Below are 18,379 nucleotides of genomic sequence, written 5' to 3'. Positions count from 1 at the left end.
ACCTTTTTGATACATTAACCCAGCATTTCTGAAACAATTTGACATTGCAAAGTTTTGTTTGTTTTATCCCCAGCAAGGTACTCACAGCCTATGGGACAAGTTTTCTACCTATTAAATTTTTAAAAATACTATGCTAGCTGATTTTCTTTTTTAAAATATTTTATTTATTCATGAGAAAGAGAGAGAGAGAGAAATTGAGAGAGAGAGAGAGAGAGGCAGAAACACAGGCAGAGGGAGAAGCAGGCTCCATGCAGGAAGCCTGACATGGGACTTGATCCTGGGTCTCCAGGATCAGGCCCGGGGCTGAAGGCGGCGCTAAACCGCTGAGCCCCCTGGGCTACCCAGATGACTTTCTTTTTAAAAAAAATTTATTTAAATTCAATTACTTAACATATAATGTATTTTTGGTTTCAGAGGTAGAGGTCAGTGATTCCTCAGTCTTATATAACACCCAGAATTCATTATATCACATTCCCTCCTTAATGCCCATCACCGAATTATCCCATCCTCCCACCCCTCCAACAACCCTCAGTTTGTTTTCTATGATCAAGAGTCTCATGATTTGTGTCCCTCTCTGATTTCATCTTGTTTTATTTTTTTCTCTCTTCTCCTATGATTCTCTGTTTCGTTTCTTAAATTCCACATATGAGTGAGATCATATAATAATTGTCTTTCTCTGATTGACTTATTTCACTTAGCATAATATCCTCTAGTTCCAGCTGAATGATTTTCTAACATTCTCTTCAAAACTAGGATTCTGTCTTTAAGCATGACAAGTGCAAATACTTATTGCACTGTGAGATTTGTCCATATATGAATATTTTAAAATATTAAATTAATTTGGTTAATTAATTAATTTAATTAATTAAATTAATTTGGTTGCTCTGCAGGAAAAAACTATTTAGTTTCCTAATCATTTCAAAATGCTAGTTTGAAAAGTTACTTAAATTTATATTTATGTTTAAAATCCAAATATTTAAAAAATATAATTTAAAACAATATATGAATGGTAATTTTATTTTATACTATAGATTCAGTTTAACCAGGTGAACATTTTCCTGTTTCACTCATTTGCCTAGAAAAGTTTAATGATGTACAAGACAGCTTTTCAAGAGCAGTTTGGTGAACTCTTTTTTGTATCAAAACCAAACTTACTGAAACTGTTTTTGTCTTCTGTTGTAGACTATAATGTGAAAGCAGTTATCTATTCTAAATTGTGAATATGGCAGTACAAGACTATTTCTTGATGTTTTATGAAATAAATAGCAACATTAATTGCTTGATAAATATTGGGATCCCTTCATAAATATCCTTGGGTTAGGTTCAGCTAAGGGCTTTGAACACTAGGTCAGTTTTGTTCTTTTTGGAAAATATGCTATTATTAACTATGTATCATGGAATACTTCTACAGAAGAGTTTCGGTCTTTAGGCCCCCAGGTACTGGTGTAAGTAGCCCCACTAACCAAATCAAATTTTGGAGGTCATGTTTACAATACCAAAGGGGAACATGGACATGCCAACTGATCTGACACCTAATGGGAGAAGGGATTGGAAAACTCATGGTCTACATTTCTGTGTTTGGCACTCAGATATGCATGCATTTCCTCATTACTGCAAAGGGTTGTGCCTTGGCTGGAAGGGAGTCCCTAGTGAGTGACTGATGCCTGACTTATCACCACTTCTTCTATGTTCTCCATTTCTCTCAAGGCAGTACTGGCAACACCAACAGACAAGGTTTTCTGGGAGCATGGGGAGATGGTCTCCCTACTATACATATTGAGCAAGAATAGAAACTGTGAAAAGAGAACTACCCATTACCACTTTGCCTTACCTTGTCATTTCTCCACAGTTATGTTAAACAGTCCTACAGCACCAAAACCTAATCTTGCTTTATACTTCAGGCTTTTTGGTATTTGTATTTGTACCTGTATTTGTATTTTTTATTTGTATATATCGTATTTTTGGTGTCTCCCAAATCAACTAACTTGTTACATTCTCTTCAAAACTAGGATTCTGTCTTTAAGCATGACAAGTGCAAATACTTATTGCACTGTGAGATTTGTCCATATATGAATATTTTAAAACTTAATTTGGTTGCTCTGCAAGAAAAAACTGTTTAGTTTCCTAATCATTTCAAAATGCTAGTTTGAAAAGTTACTTAAATTTATGTTTAAAATCCAAATATTTAAAACATGCTTTATAATTTAAAACAATATATGAATGGTAATTTTATTTTATACTATAGATAAAATAGAAGGCATTCACATGTTTGTTAAGGTATTGGGTGATTGAATATAGGACACAGGAATTCTTAATATCACAGTAATGAATAATATGTACTACTTCAGCTGTCATACATACTATAATCTTTTGTCATAAAGTCAAGAAGCATAGAAATACCATCTTGTTGAGTGGAATCATACTCAATGAGTACAGAAAACACAAGTCACCAGTTATCTTTCATTGTTATGAAAGATATATGTATGCCCTTAGATCCACAACTATAGCCAATTCTTTCTTAATTTCCAGAAAATTGATTTCACTTGCAATATTTTTAAATAGTGCTTACAGAGCCTATATGGGAAATATATAAAGATCAGCTCGTTTTTTTCTTGGGCATTAACATTCATATTTTCTATTAAAGGCAGAACTGAACCGTTTCCAAGATACAAAGAGACTCCTTCAAGATTATTACAGGGGAATGGAATGCAAAATTCCAATCGATGACAGTAAGAGATTTACTCGAATCCCGTTGGTCCAGCTGGATAGTAGTAGAGACATTTTGGAAAGCCAACTCAGGTAAGGTAGACCATGTTGTGCTGTAATTGGTCTGAACATAAAACCTCATGATTTTTAAGTTGAATGCCAGTAATAAAAAACCACACTCTTGTATCTGCAAATCCAAAATTGAAAAAAGCTCCAAAAAGTGAAAAATTTTCTAACTTTAATTTAAGACGGTTGATATGCGTTATTATCCAAAGTATGGTGACTATTTACTCACTTTGCTGAAGAGGTATAGTGCGTTTCATTATGAAGTGCTTCCAGCAAACTCTGCTGAGGATATTAGGGGTTATGTAGTGTCTATAAATTTTGAATTCTGAAAAACTTTTGGCCCAAGAGTTTTCAGCAAAGAATCCTGAATCTCTATCACTTTTATGAAAGGTCCCAAGTATGTGTGTGTGTGTGTGTGTGTGTGTGTGTGTGTGTGTGTATGACATGTAAATGAAAATGGAAGGGGTTGTGAGTCTTCTTTTACAGGTAAGGAAACTGAGAAACAGTAAAGGTTCAATCATGTGATTATGACTTCATGAGACTGAAAGACTTGTCAATAGTCTAAAATCAAACTCCTGCCAGAACAATAAAATAAGGAATCGTATTTTCAACCAAATATTCCTATTCAATACAAAAGTTTGTAAATAATTGCATTTATAGACCGAATGGGTGGGAGCAGGGGAAGGGCAAGATTCCAAACTCAGAGAAGCTATGAACAGATAGAAAAATGTCTGCATTAAGAATTAAATTAATATTTTCTCATGACCAATAAAGAGGTCAATGAGAAAACAGGAACCTACAAATGTTAAGAGGGGAAAAAGAAAGAAGTTAGACTTGAAAAATAATATACAGGATGAACATTAAATTTAAATCTCCAAAGATATATGTATTGAAGATTGAAAGCAGTATATGTACTTTATTTTACAAGTATGCTCAGGTCAATGCAGGTAACACAAGTTGTACAAACTAAACATGGTATAGTGAATATGTTTTGAAGAGAGATAGATGTGGTTTCAATCCTGGGTCTGTTATTTACTAGTCATATGCGAATAAATTAGAACAATTTATTTGGGGGAAAGTCACCTCAACTTTCTTAAGCCTTGTTTTTATTATCTATAAAGTAGAGTTATTGTGAAGATTACAGAAACTGAAATCCTCAAAGCACTGAGTACCATGTCTGGGGATCAGAAGACTTGAGATCTACTCTCAGTAACTCTCAATAAGTAGGGACTATTATGACAATAGTTATGACATAACTTACATGCAATATTTTAATTGTGAGAATGTTCTTGTTTTGCTTTATCCTCCCTTGTGCCAAACAGGATTTGAGATACCTGAACATGATAGGGTTATACATAAGATCCGAGACCCACTTCTCTCTCTAGATTTCCTCAGTGTAGTCCTTATCATGTCCCCATCATGCCCATGTGTAAGCAAAAAAACACAAGAAGGAAAGTACCATCTTTTTGATAGGAATACAAGAGAAATGTTTGACTCAGCAAGCTACTGAGAGAGAACTTTGAAATTGAAAACAATAAAAAATTCCAAAGGCAATATGAACCATCAAAGCCATTAAAAGAGGCCAAGTTCCAATGTCCGCAGTAGCAGTGCATTCTGTTCTTAGCACAAAATAGCAAGTCAGGCATATTGGGGAAGCTATTAAAGTTGGTTAGTAGAATGAAACAGGGAAAAGAACAGCCAGTTCTTAATTTCTGCAAAACAACCTTGCACCAGTCTCAAGCTCAAATCACTGCTATGAATATCTACTGAAACTCAATGTACCAACCAACCAATCAACTATAGTCTCTTTAAAATAAATAAGGGAAACAAGCATACTGTTAATCATTTCCACATAGCTGTCAATTTTATTCTTGTAACAACATGATAGTAACTAATAATTTGTTGATAACTAATAATTGGCAATTACTAAGAATTAGTAACAGTAGTAATAGTAGTGGTCATATATTTGTATTATTCAAGGAAAGGAGCTCCACAGTCACGTGACATGCCCCAATTCATATCCATTGACAGTGGCAGAGCTAGCTAGACCAGAATTTTTTCCTGTAAATGAATTCTAACCCCAAATTTTATTTCTTCTTATTTATTTATTTTTTTAAAGATTTTACTTATTTATTCATGAGACACACAGAGAGAAAGGTAGAGACATAGGCAAAGGGAGAAGCAGGCTCCCTGTGGATAGCGTGATATGGGACTGAATCCCAGGACCCGAATCACAACCTGAGCCAAAGGCAGACGCTCAACCACTGTGCCACCCATGTGCTCCCAACTTTTGTTTCTAAATGATATGCCACCATTACTGTCCTCCAAAGCAAAAGTGTTAGGAAATGCATGTTGTACTATATTAAACATTTACAGATGGATCACACAACCTTTACCTTAGCTTGTTAGACACATGAATCTCGGTGTCTCAGTGACTGACGTTTAGTATTACTTGATTATTAAAACGTAAGTTGTCCTTGTGTGTAGATGTGTGCTGCATAGAAGAACCTCAGCACATTGCTTTATAGGCACAGTACGCTATCAGAATTCCAAATACTATAAGAATCAAAGAGCTAAGTTCAAGAAACCACATCTAATGCCTCAAAACAAGACCAAGCTAATTGTTTGCTGGAGCTCACAATCAGCTTTCTGGATCACCACTCTGTTCCCCCAGGTGCTTAAGTCAGCCAGACCAAATGTTTGTTCCTGACACTCCTCAAGTTTCAACAAAGGCATCCTTGGAGCTGCTCTCTCCCCTTTCCATGCCCAGCTGATGGTTCTTTGCACTTTGGACTACTAAGGTGGACCCCAATCATAATAAACATTCTTCCCTGGGGGTCTCTTCCTGCTTCCCTTAGCATTTAAGATTTGAAAGTCCTTAGGGGATAGAATGTTCCTGGGAGCAGCTCTAAAATTTCTACATAGGGGCAGCAACGTGGCTGAAAGACTGGAGAGAGAGGGAGCTTGTGTTCTCACAGAACTTTACAAAGCAAAGAGAAGATTTCATCATCCATACTCTAAACTGGGGAGGGCTGGTGAATTTCTCCTCCACCCACCACCAAAACTCCGTTGCCTCCATGGGATTTCTCCTTGCAGTCCTCACCTCTTCATATCCTGCTTTTTTACTGTCCAACTTCAGGAAGCCAAATGATGTTAGTCATCTTAAAGGAATGATGTACAGTTTTATTTGATTTGTTTTTTTATGGCTGATTTGTTTCTTGTCAGAATTTTATGCCCTGGATATATTTCAAAATTGCATTTCTTCAAGATTGCCATTGTTTCTTTTTCCCTCCTTGTAATCAATGAGAATTAAACCTAAAAATTATGTTTTATTACTATTTGTTTCTAGTTTATTCATGCTGACAAGACTATAAAAATTTGAATACATTCTGTTTTTTTTTTTATAAGACAGGGGTGGGGAGAGGGGCAGAGGAAAAGGGAGACAGAGAATCTCAAGCAAAGGAGGCCCCACACCAGTGCAGAGCCCAATTCCGGGCTTGGTCTCACAACCTTAAATCATGACCTGAGTTATGACCTGAGTTAAAATTGAGACTCAGTCATTTAACTGACTGAGCCACCCAGGTGCCCCTTGAATGCAGTCTTTTTTAGTCTTCTCTTCATTTGAAGAGTTCTTCCAGGACAAATTTGGAAATTGAGATTAAAACAAGACAACAAAATTCCCAAAGTCACATGGTCATAAAAATAGAATTCTGTTCAATAAAATATTTATATTTCCTTTTTGTTTGTTTGTCTTTTCAAAGAATTCCTCTAATTCCACGAATATCCATTTCCCCGGATTCCGCTATGACCAAACCAAAAACAAGGGCCATACTAAAGGGCAAGATCGATTACTCGCTGGAAAATGTGGAGTTAAACTTTGAGGCAGATGAGAAGTTGGTGATGGACACCTGGCAGCAGGCTTCTTTAGCAATATCTCACATGGTGAGCAAGACTCGTTACTACATTTTCACTAAGTACCAACGTTGGTAATATGCTATGGGTAGAAAACTTACACAGCATTGTATAAATATATACCTTCGGGAACTTGTTTCATTTTCTGAAAGAAATAAGAAGTGAAACAATTCAGTCAGCAAATATATGAGTTCAAGAATGGAGTAAACCAACATGTAGATTATTTTCTCTGCTGGGCCAAGGTTTCAAGCACAAAGACCAAAAGGGCCAGTCAGGAAAAGCCAATGACATGGGTCAAGTATAATGCAATAGGGAGAGATGGGACTGGGGCCAAGTGGAAATCATCCTCCTAAAGAGGTATGTGCTACTCCATCTACCCTGACCAACTTTCCCATTTCAGAATGATAAATAGCCAGATTTTCCAATTTTCCAAGAAAAGCCAGAAATCCAGATTTGTGTATGAAACCTACTGATTTTAGCATGTTAGAAATGAAATCAAATTTGTAAAACTCTCCAGAGCCAGGCAAAACTCACCTCTGGCCTGTAGGCCTCCGGTTTACAGAAGTTTCCTATGAGGTAAGTATTATTCTCTTTACCATGGAAAATGAGGATCCAGAAAGGTTAAAATATGTTGCCAAGGTCACTTAGCATGTTACGTGTCAAAAAGGAGATCTGAAACTAGGACTATATGAGTTCAAAGTTCATGTCCTTTTTCTGCTTTACTGGGAGGTGGAGGGACAATGGTCCCTGACTGCAAGGGGCCTGGATCAAATCAGAAGAGAAGGGAAAAGCATGCAGATAACTTTCATGTCAGGAGAAGCTTCCACCTGTACAGAAGGTGCACTCAGAGTTTGGCTTGGATGACCAGTGTTCCCACATCCTACAGTCCTTGGTGCCCAACGTGGTTTGTTTTCATTCTGTGCCAGGCCTCCTTTGAGTTTCCCTGAAATATTCCATCCAAACAGGCAGTGTGGACCTTCCCAAAGACTCTGTGGGAGAAGCAGCCAAGGAGCTTGCCTCAGGATCTCAGAGCTAGGAGTCAACACTTCTGGTGGGGCATTTCCCAAGTCCCTTCCTGGCCACTCTGCCTCCAGGGTTCTTTTCTCTGATTTATCCCACAGCAGCCTCCGTGCCTCCTTTCTGTTCTCCCTATCTTCTGTTCTTCTTCTTTCATTTCTCCCTCTCAAAAAAATGATTGTAGAATCCTTTAATTGTCTTGCTGCATCTATAAATAATTTTAATGTGGATTTTGGCACACCTAAAAAAGGTACATGAAGTATACCTGCAGGACTTGATGGATGCATCTAAGGTAGATCCCGGAGGAACCACCACATGTGGAGAAGGTCCATATCTACCAAGTCTTTGTGCCCCTTCCCCGTCCCAAACCCCCATCCCTACAACACCAACCCTCCATCTGCCTTTTTATTTACCATTGCCTTCATATTCATGAGTTTTTATCACCCAAGTCTGTATCTCTAAACAGTATAGTTTACCTTTGCTTGCTTTGAGCTTTAAATACATGGACTCATACCTTTTGTCTCTTTGTGTTTTCTTTTGCTCAACATTATTTACGAGATTCATCCTATGTTGTTGACTGAAGCTGTAGTCTGTTCATTCTTGTTGCTGTATATTGTTTCATTACATAAATTTATCATAATTTATTTAATTAGTCTGCTTCCAGTTTGTGGCATTATGGATATCCTTGCTATGAACATTCACCTACTTGTCTACTGGAGCACATATGCCCACACAACCATTTATATATGGCTAAGAATATTGGCTATCTCCAATGTCAGTAGATTATACTATAAATAATACTTCAGTTTGCATAAGTTATACCAAATTCTTTCCCCATTTCACTGCAGTATCATCTTTGTCATAAATTAGGTGACCACATATCATAAATTAGGTCTGTTACATTGCTGTATTTTTCCATCCTTGTACCAAAACCGCATAATGTCATATTATTTATTCATTATCTAGATGAGGAAATCTTCCCACCTTGTCATCTGTCCAGAGCATTTTGGCTCTTCTTTGTTTTTGGCCGTTCCATATAAATTATTAAGTTAGCTTGTCAAAATTCATAAAACTGTTGACCATTGATTTTTTTTAGATGATATTCATCAGATTATGGAAGTTTAATTTCTAGCTTATTGTGGGTTTTTTTCATAAATGTATTAACAAATGCTTTCTCCACATCTATTGAGATTGGCATGATATTTTTCTGTTTTCTATTAATATGAAATATCACACTGGTCAGTTTTCTAATATTAAACTTACATCACATCCCGGGATAAGTCCAACATTATAATGAAGCATTATCCTTTTTTCATATTGCTGGATTTGTTTTGCTAATAATTTGTTTAGGATTTTTGAATTTTTGTTCATGAGTGAGGAAATCATATAACTTTTCTTTCTTATACTGTCCTTGTCAACTTTTAGCATCCGCATAATACTAGCCTCATAAATCAAGTCAGAATATGTTTGATTTCTATTCTTTAGAAGAGTCTGAGGAAGTTGGAATTATTTCCTCTTGAAATGTTTAGTAGTGTTCACCAAGAAGCCATCTAGGCCTGGTGAACTAAACTCTTTTATTACTGGGAGGTAATCTTTGTCTACAATGCTTTTTTTTTTTTTTGGAAATTAAACTTTTAAATATCAATTACACATTATATCTTTGTTCATCCTCTTATTTTTATCCTTTCTGTATCTTTTCTTACTTTCTTTTTACCCACTACTTACTTTTGGAAATAGTGCATTCTGTTACTGTTCTCTTAGTGGTTACCCTAGGAATTACACCACAAATTTTAAACTTATCAAAGTCTAACTATTATTTAGTCGGTAATTCATGGTGTTATTCCTAGAGTGGCCACTAAGTGAATTAATGTGAGTTAATTCCAAACTAAGATAGAAAAAAAAGGGTGAATAAATTTAAAATGTGAAATCCAAAATAAGAAAAGAAAGGAGAACAGAAAAAAGATTTAGGACAAGCAATACAATAGAAAGCACATAGTAAGATGGTAGATGTATACCCCAAACATATTGATAGCTACTTTATATTTATAAGGGCAAAATGATCCAGATAAGGGATTGATTTATTTTTTAAAAAGCACATGATACTTATAAGAACACAGAAATGATCTTCTGTTACCGACCAGAGAAAAGAATGATGTAGTGTGTGATGACCACTAGTAGCTGCCGTGGAATCCTAAACCCTTAATCCAGAGGCTCAGGGCTCCCCATCTTACTGGTACCAACTCATCAAACCCTCTTGTAAACCAACTAGATGTTGCTTCCTACATATCCCGTGGATATTAACAATTTCCATGCCTCAGCTAATGTCATCTTTCTCGCCTAAAATATGTTCTTCCTTCCTTCTTTTTGATTAAATGATATGCTTCCTATAAGTCTTCAGAGCCAGTACCTGCTTTGATTCCTGACTAATTGGTTGCCTGTTTGAAGCCTTGCCTTCATTGTTCACATGGTCTTCCAATCCCTGTAGCAGTAGTACCTCCCCAGGCATTCAGCTCTTCTTTTCTAGGTGATTGTAATTTATATCTCATCATTTTCCTAAACACTTGATTGGATTCTAAGACTGTTTATACACCTTACACCTAGCATAATGCCCACATCTATTATGATACTAGGCCCTCAGCACAATCGGACATAGGACTGCTGCTATACCAATGACGCTGTTACTACTGATGATGATGGCAGTGCCCATGGTGATCACTGCAAGATAACCACTACCAAGTACCAGAAAGTGGGGAAACCAGAGCTAGGAGTTTGAAGGGAAGGAATGAATTTTTATTCCTATTGAGCTACATAAAGCAATTTACAAGTCTTACAAATCCCATTAGAATTGCCTAGGGGAAATGATATTGCAGAATATTACATTATTAGAAAGAGTAGCATACAGCATAAAGAACATTGGCTACCCCTCTTGGTTAAATTGTATGATTTTACAGAAATGACTTAAACTCTTTCAGTCTTCAATTCCTTAATCTATTACATGGGAGACATTCCATGTATCTTTTCTTCCATGAATGGTTGAAAGATCCAGTGAAATAATGTACACCAAAGTGTTTTGGAAATTGTAAATATAATAGATCATGACGTTAAAAATGTATTCAAAACTGTACTATTTTCCTTGTGGACTTCAAAAACCACATAGAAAGCAAGCGAGAAAAGTTTAGTCATTACTGATCTAATCAGTATTCCTAATAATTATATTTGAATCCTGCTTTTATGTTTCTAATAGATTTTTATGACCTTGATGTCACATGACCTTTAAGGAGTTTTAAGTGAGACAGACATGATCTGGACAAAGCGTTGTAGGGAAAACAGTGCCAGTGAGGATTAGCACAGCTGAAATGAGAGAGCTTTAACTCGGGCTTTTTCTATACAACAGTCTCACCAAGAGCTACCCATTTAGTGTGCTATGCTAATTTTTAGAAAAACTTTCTTGTAATTAGCAGGTATGCAATGATTTCAAAGAAACAAATCATAGTTAACACCCACAATGTCAAGACATTACTTATAGAGTTTCTTTAGCCTTACAGGTAGATTACTGGATGTATTGTGAATTATGTTAATTTTTGAAAGACACCCAGAGGTCTTTGAGGGAAGTGGACCAAAAATATGCAGATGATAATTATCATCATCACCACCACCACCACCACCACCACCACCACCACCACAAGGTTGTTTACAAAGGAGAAAAATCCAATTTTAAAGGAAATTGCTAACTTACTGTGCTTTGCAAAAACAGATTCAAAAAAATGAATTGCTTGCAATTTAGGTGGAGGGATGTTAACAAGTCTGCTTTCAGCTTTACCAAGAATTTTAAAGTACAGTAGATATCATGAAATCCATTTTTGTGGATTAAGTGCATCTGATTAAAACCACATACATATGTGCACACAAAACTGGCTTGTTCTCTGAAACCTTTCTGTATTTCTCTGAAGTTCCACTGATCTTAAAGAAACTCTGGGTATGTTCTGTGGAATATGATTATTTTAAAAGAAAGTCCATCTATTAATAATCATTTCCTGAGCATCCTCTATGAGCATAGCAGGTGCTAAAAGCTGCTTGAAGCCCATTTGGAGGGTGGAACCACATTTAACATTCATAGACCAGCTGGGGACAGTTACATGCTGAGCCCCAGGGTATGAAGTGTGCAGGAATCTGGGGAGAGCCGGAATTGGATGGCATATCTGGCCAAGACTAAATGTCTTTGTGGGGAGAGCCTGTGCCTTATTCATCTCTCTATTCACCTTCAGTCAACTTCCTTTTTCTCCTCCTAACCCCTCACCCAGACCCTCCCAAGAAATAACAACAGGCTTGGATATAGTAAATAAATTCTCACAGCCCCCATTTCTTCACCAGTTGCTTTATTTAGATTTTAAAGTTTTCAATTGGATGTTGCTTCTCCCTTCTCAGTGTATGTGGGTTTTCTTTCTCCCTCTTGGGAGTCTTTACTCAGCTCTCATTTCTCAGGGCTATCCTCCTAAGTGCTCTTCACCTCTCCAGGGGTGGTTGGACTTACTGCAAAAGGTCTGGCCTTTGAAACTACAGGCACGGCCCCAGTTGCTTAAACCTCAAAAGGAGGTTTTCCTGTTGCCTGAAACACAGAGCCGCAGAGGAGAGATGGAGGGGTCCCAAGCGCACCCCACACTCCCCATTCCTCAGCTAAGATGGGGTGGCCCTGCAACTAATGACTCAAACCAGGACACATGTGTGAGTGAAAGGAGGGAGCTACTGAGATGGCAGGAAGCTGCATGTCCCCTGAGTAGAGGAAGCTGACAACAAAGATGAGGTTAGCCTGTGGGATAGGTTATCCTCACAGCCATTGCAATGAAAGCGCAGAATTCAAGTGTCCATGAGTCCAAACAATATTGCGCATGCCATCCCGAAACTTGGGTAGGAGGCATGAGAAACTCTTACCCATTTTATGTGTAAAGCATAATCATATATAAAATAGGTAGACAGATACACTTTTGCAGTACTAAAATTTCATAGAGTAGGACTATTAGGAAAATTGTCTTTAAAACTCTCTTGGGGGAGTTAATATATGAATATAATTAATACATAATAATAATAAATAATAATAATAAAAGCGAGAAACATTAGTATAGGGGAATACCCTGGAGGAATAGTGGGTGTTAAATTCATAGAGTCTGATATTAAAAAGAAAGCTTCCTAACAAAAGCATCGCCATGGAGCTGTCTGGAGGCAGCCCTGAGGAAACGTAAGGTTGCGTTGCAGGCAGCGCTTGAGAAAGTGACCAACCTGCGCACAGACAGCTGCAGAGAAGCCAGCTCTTGGGGCCAGGGCCAGGCTGCCGTGTCACTAAAACCCTGAAGTGCGCTTTCTGTAGAGACTGAGTACGTGGCACGGTCGTTTACAGGAGAATGAGGCCTCAGTGGAACTCGGGGATGACTGAATGCACGTGGCTCTCAGATTTCCCAAGTGTCGCATTAATTGGAATCTTGCTCGATTACAACCAGGTGGCTGCTGAAATTCATCAGAGGCTCATGGAAGAAGAAAAGGAAAACCAACCAGCAGACACAAAAGAAAGATCTCCTCAGATGGGGACAAATAAAAAAGCCAAAGAGGAACCACCCAAGAAAGAAAAGGCAGACAAAAAAGCAAAAGGTATTCACGGTTGTGGCATCCGAAGCTGTGGATGCTTCAGCCTCTCTCTAGAACACACACGATGAAGCTACTGTTGGCTAGGTTTAGTTCTGAGCCCACAGGCTCCTGTGGTGGTGTTGGCTGACTAGTCATACTGGGTACCAGCCTCACCTGACTTGTTTATCCAAATAGCCGGGCATTTGGAACATGCTGGAAGAACTCCAAGATGACACTGTGTGATCTGAAACGTGTGCACAAAGAGGTGAGAAACGAGTCTATATGTACATATGTTTCAGCTTGAATTCAGGTTTCTGGCTTAATCCAAGCAGGTTCCTCTCTCCCAGAGGCCTCCTGCCTCATCTCAGCCTCCGAGACGCCTGGGAGGGAGCAGAGGCTGGGAGAGACCCCTGTCAACCTTGGGGGTCAACTCGGGCACAACGGTTACCCTCCCCTCTGAATGTCTCCACGTGGACACAGTTAGGGTAAGGAGAGGCAAGAGGGGGAGAGACGGGAGCTCCAGAGCAGAAGTCTGCCTCACCAGTCGGTTGCTCACACGTGCTGGTTAGGCCACGGCTGGACGCAGGCGGGATGCTTCCAGACTGGCCCCTGCCCTGGTGGGACTCTAGGCTAGAGACAGGGAAGGACATGTGACTGATCACTGTTCCTTAGCAGGGGAAGGATAGGCGACCCGGAGAGCCAGGAAGGGGGCGGCACTTCGCAGCTGGGGTACACTGAGGCAGCCCTACGGAGGAGCGAGAGGAGGAGCTGAGGATGTAGGCCCTGGGAGGGACACCCGAGCGCAGAGAATAATAGCACCACGAGAAAAAACACACCACATAGTCCATCTCAGATGCGAAAGAAATAAGCTGTATTTGAAGGACATGCTTCAATTTTTTTAATTTTTATTTTTTAAAGAGTGTATTAATTTATTCATGAAGGATACACAGAGAGGCAGAGACACAGGGAGAGGGAGAAGCAGGCTCCCTATAAGGAGCCTGATGCGGGACATGAACCCAGGACCCTGAGATCACGACCTGAGCCAAAGGCAGACACTCAACCACTGAGCCACCCAGGCACCCCTTCAATTTACCTTGATAGATGATCGGTTGAGTCCAGCCCCTTAATTTTACAGATGATAAAACAGAAATCCAACGAGATTAAGCTCCCTTTCACCTGTAATTTATGCATCAGTCTACTGTTGCAATTACGGTTTCTTACCGTTGCTTTGTTTACAATTATGTCATCTTCACATGATTTGAACCCCTTGGGGTCAGACCTTCAAGACAGATTCATTGCACTGAGTAGAAATATGTGGACGGGGCCTGCAGCTGGAATCCCACTGTCGTTTCTCAAGAGTGAATTGTCCGAAAAATGCTGACAAATCCTTATTTTCTAATTATCTTATGTAATCACTAAAGTACTTGCAGTCAAAGATTGCAAGATTGCAATCTGTGAAAAGATTGTTTTGTAGGTTACAGATTCTTAACCATGAGCCACATTTCAGCCACATCTCGTGGAGGTTGTTCCCTGGTCTTTTCTCCGTGAGGACCTGGGAGGCCTTTGGCTAACGCTAGGACCTCTTACGGAGCAGTCCTTCCGCTCCATGGGGCTCATGGCATCCATGGTATATTGCAGTTTGCTCATTTCTGTCCCCAGACTCTGCATCGCACCTTGTATGAAGTCTATAACCATGTCTGCCCCTCACTGCACACCTCATCTTTCCATGATGTTCCACAACAGGGGCATTTGTATTCATGTGTGGCTTAGATAACACACGGAAAATTCACAAGGAAATTTCGATCAGCATTTCACACTCAGTCAGGACTAGGATCGGTCCTTTCCAAACCCCAACAGATTTACTACAGACCCGCACATCTCACTTCATCCTCATTTTGTCCAAGTAACTGTGCATTGGATGTCACTCGCTCCTCCCTGAGTTCCTACTGTCCTTTCAGGCAGATCCCCGCCAACAGCAGAAGCCACACCTGTGACAGTCACAGCAGAGGAGATTACCCAAAAGGAGAAGAGAAAGGAACTGATGCTCAAAATCAAGGAAGAGCACCTCGCTGCCCTGCAGTTTGAAGGTAGCAGTGGAAAAGAACCAAGATGATTCTTTTCAGGGGAAAATAGGCCAGGAGGCAACCAGCCCATGACTGGCTCAAGTGTGTTTAGGAGGATACAATGCAAAGCGATCAAAAAGTACAACTCTTAGTTGGTTGTTTTCATATGACCCCATGAGGGCTAGATTCAACTATTCTATAATTGTCTGCTGGGATCTCCAAAAGAGACAAAGAAAAGTTGGGAAGGGGTTAGGACAACACCAGAAATGATTACAATCCCAAAGAATAGAAACGAAAAGAATATGTTAGAGTCAGAGTGATTTTACAGGTTGAAAAAAGGCTTAGAGCCACATACACATAGGTGGTTTTATATGATAAGAATAATTTTGGCCTCTCATTAGGAAAATAAATCCTTACTGAAGGCTAACAGCCCCCAAAAGTGAGTTCTTGGTAACAGAGGCCATAGAAGAGCCAGTAATGGATTAATAATGTTCAAGAGCCTCCTTTTCTATAGATAGCAATGATTTTATAAGATCTATTCTCCTGGCTCTTCCACTTGTTTTATAATGCGACTCAAAATGGACTTTGAAAAAAAAATCAGAAACATCAGCAAATTAGGCCAGTGGTAGTGGAAGAAGCAAAGCGGAAACCTGGGAAAACTATTTCAGAGGTAAAATCCACAGACAGTGTGTGCCATGGGCAGCAAGAGGCCCTGGGATACAGAGCATTTACCCTAGTTTTACCAGGGCTGAGAAAATACAATGATGTTGCCATCCTGAGGTTCTAAAGTAGGGAGATGATCAAGAGACTTGTACTTTCCCCTTTTTGAAATTCAGAAATTATCTGTTTGCATTTTCCCATTCCAATTTATCAAAGAATATATTGCTATAAAGTGCCATAAATGTTAAAGCTCAGTTTATAGTTTTGGCTTAAATAAACCGTGAAATGACACGACCATGCATTTTACTTTTTTTTTCTCAGTGACATAGATTGGATATTATCAATAGTCGTATATTAAATGTGCACCTACATCTTCACAAATAGAAGCATGAGTGGTTTAAAAATCGATTACAAAATGCATATATAGATAATACATTTTAAAATCCTTCACTTTCTTTTTAAATTAGAGATAGCCACACAGTTCCGGCTTGAACTGATAAAGACAAAAGCATTGGCTTTCCTTGAAGATTTACTAACAAAGGTGGTCGATGTATATAAACTCTTGGAAAAGTGGCTTGGTGAGAGGTACTTGAATGAAATGGCCAGGTAATGTACTGCATGGGCTTTTCAAAATGTATTTTTTAATTCCTAAAGGCCAAAATTGGCAGATTTTTAGGCATTTACAAACGTAAATTACATTTACAAATAGATGTTTTGGCTTTTTAGGGAATCACATATGTATTTGTATTATGCTCTATTGTATTTATATTATATTCTTTTCAAACAGTAAGTCATGTATCAAAGTGTCCTATTGCAATGTCCAGGTTTGCACATCAATTCTGAGTGTGGTTTTTACCCTGCTTAATGAGGACCTTAGTTTACAAGGTCTGATTATAGGCAATTAAAAATATTTTTCATAAGTAAGATAATATTTCAGATCTTTTTAACGCCAGACTTATTATTAATCAGGACCAGTTAGTGGGAGACTAAGAAGCCAGTCATTGGAATGTTACACCAGTTAGGCTGATTCCTTATAAGCGTAATACCCAGTTCTAGCTTGCTGTTGGGTTCCAAAGGTTTTTCAGACTTCTCATCTCTAGTGTGGGGCAGAGAATCCCATTCTCTTAATTCTCCCCCAAAAATCAGCTCAGCCAAGCAGAAATAGCCCTCAGGTGAGAGGAAACATGATGTTCCAAGAGACGGGTATTCCCTCACTGTCCACAAAGGAGCAGCATGCCTATTCACTTGGGGCCCATGGGCTTCATCTATAAAAGGAAACACAGCAACCAGGCTATTTCAGAAGTTTCTACTAGATTTAGGTTCTCTGAACACTACAGCGTGCAATAAACATTTACTGAAGATTTAGAAGTTACTACCTACATAGAATACAAATGGCAAGTATTCTCAGAAACAACTGCCACCTGAAAGAGAGTTGTTATGGTTTTTCTGCAATCCTTGTCTCATAATGAAAGTTCTCTTGTAAAATCTTCAGCCTAGTTTTTTTTTTTTATATCTGTCATGCTATATAGTAACACACACACACACATACACACACACATTTACACACCCCTCAGCCTGGTAACCTAACTGCAGTAAGGCTTAAAATATTGTACCACTGGATGGCCAAGTTGGTTACTCCATAGCATCATAGAGCAGTGGTGTTCAGTTCTGTTCTCTTCCTACCACTTACAAATGAAAATGTATCTTCTTAGTTCCTAGAATTCACATTATCCTCCCATCCATGTGGCCATCAATAGTAAATGCTCTCTCTCTCTCTTTCTCTCTCTCTCTCTCTCTCGGCATTTTAAAATTTTTATTTAAATTCAATTAATCAACATATAATGTATTATTGATTTCAGAGATAGAGGCGAGTGATTCATCAGTCTTACATGATACTCAGTGCCCATTACGTCAATGCTTCTTATACTCCAATTTCTCAGATTTGTATGGTGTACAAATATCTGACCCCTGAATGTGGCCACAAGAAGTAAAACCTAGAACTGTCCGGCTATGCATTCTGTCTTGGTTATCACAAAAACTCTCTGGTAATAGAAGGAAAATATGGAGAGAGCTGTCCATCCATTGGAACTTCAAATCTTGCTTTTTCATTCCGGAGGCATTTTTGAAGCTCTTCCGTTTGTGAGAAGGGTATGCCTGGTAACCTCCACTAGGTGGTGCACACCCATTTTGAGATCCTGGTCACCGCTGGGTCTTGGTCTGCAGTGGGAGGTGGTCCTCACAACAAGGCTTGGAACTTACTTGCTTCCAGTGCCTTCTCCTCTGCACCCAGGGCACACACACCCCATGAGGCATAAACTAATTAGAGAATACGCGCTATG

The 18,379-nt window shown here is 38.8% G+C and overlaps 1 protein-coding gene across 6 annotated transcripts in view; it reads left to right on the top strand.

Moving 5' to 3' along the window:
* Positions 1–18,379, top strand: part of SPEF2 (sperm flagellar 2) — a 164,484-nt gene that overhangs the window by 104,597 nt on the left and 41,508 nt on the right. For all 6 annotated transcript variants that reach the window (XM_072757106.1, XM_026016694.2, XM_072757103.1 and 3 more), the window contains 5 exons: positions 2,645–2,799; positions 6,534–6,714; positions 13,194–13,341; positions 15,276–15,404; positions 16,508–16,646. In XM_072757106.1, the coding sequence (XP_072613207.1) occupies positions 2,645–2,799; positions 6,534–6,714; positions 13,194–13,341; positions 15,276–15,404; positions 16,508–16,646 (752 nt within the window). The remainder of the gene's footprint in view (positions 1–2,644; positions 2,800–6,533; positions 6,715–13,193; positions 13,342–15,275; positions 15,405–16,507; positions 16,647–18,379) is intronic.

This window comes from Vulpes vulpes, chromosome 4 (assembly GCF_048418805.1).
Source record: "Vulpes vulpes isolate BD-2025 chromosome 4, VulVul3, whole genome shotgun sequence".
Lineage (NCBI taxonomy): Eukaryota > Metazoa > Chordata > Mammalia > Carnivora > Canidae > Vulpes > Vulpes vulpes.
This window is presented reverse-complemented; position numbering and strand designations above follow the sequence as displayed.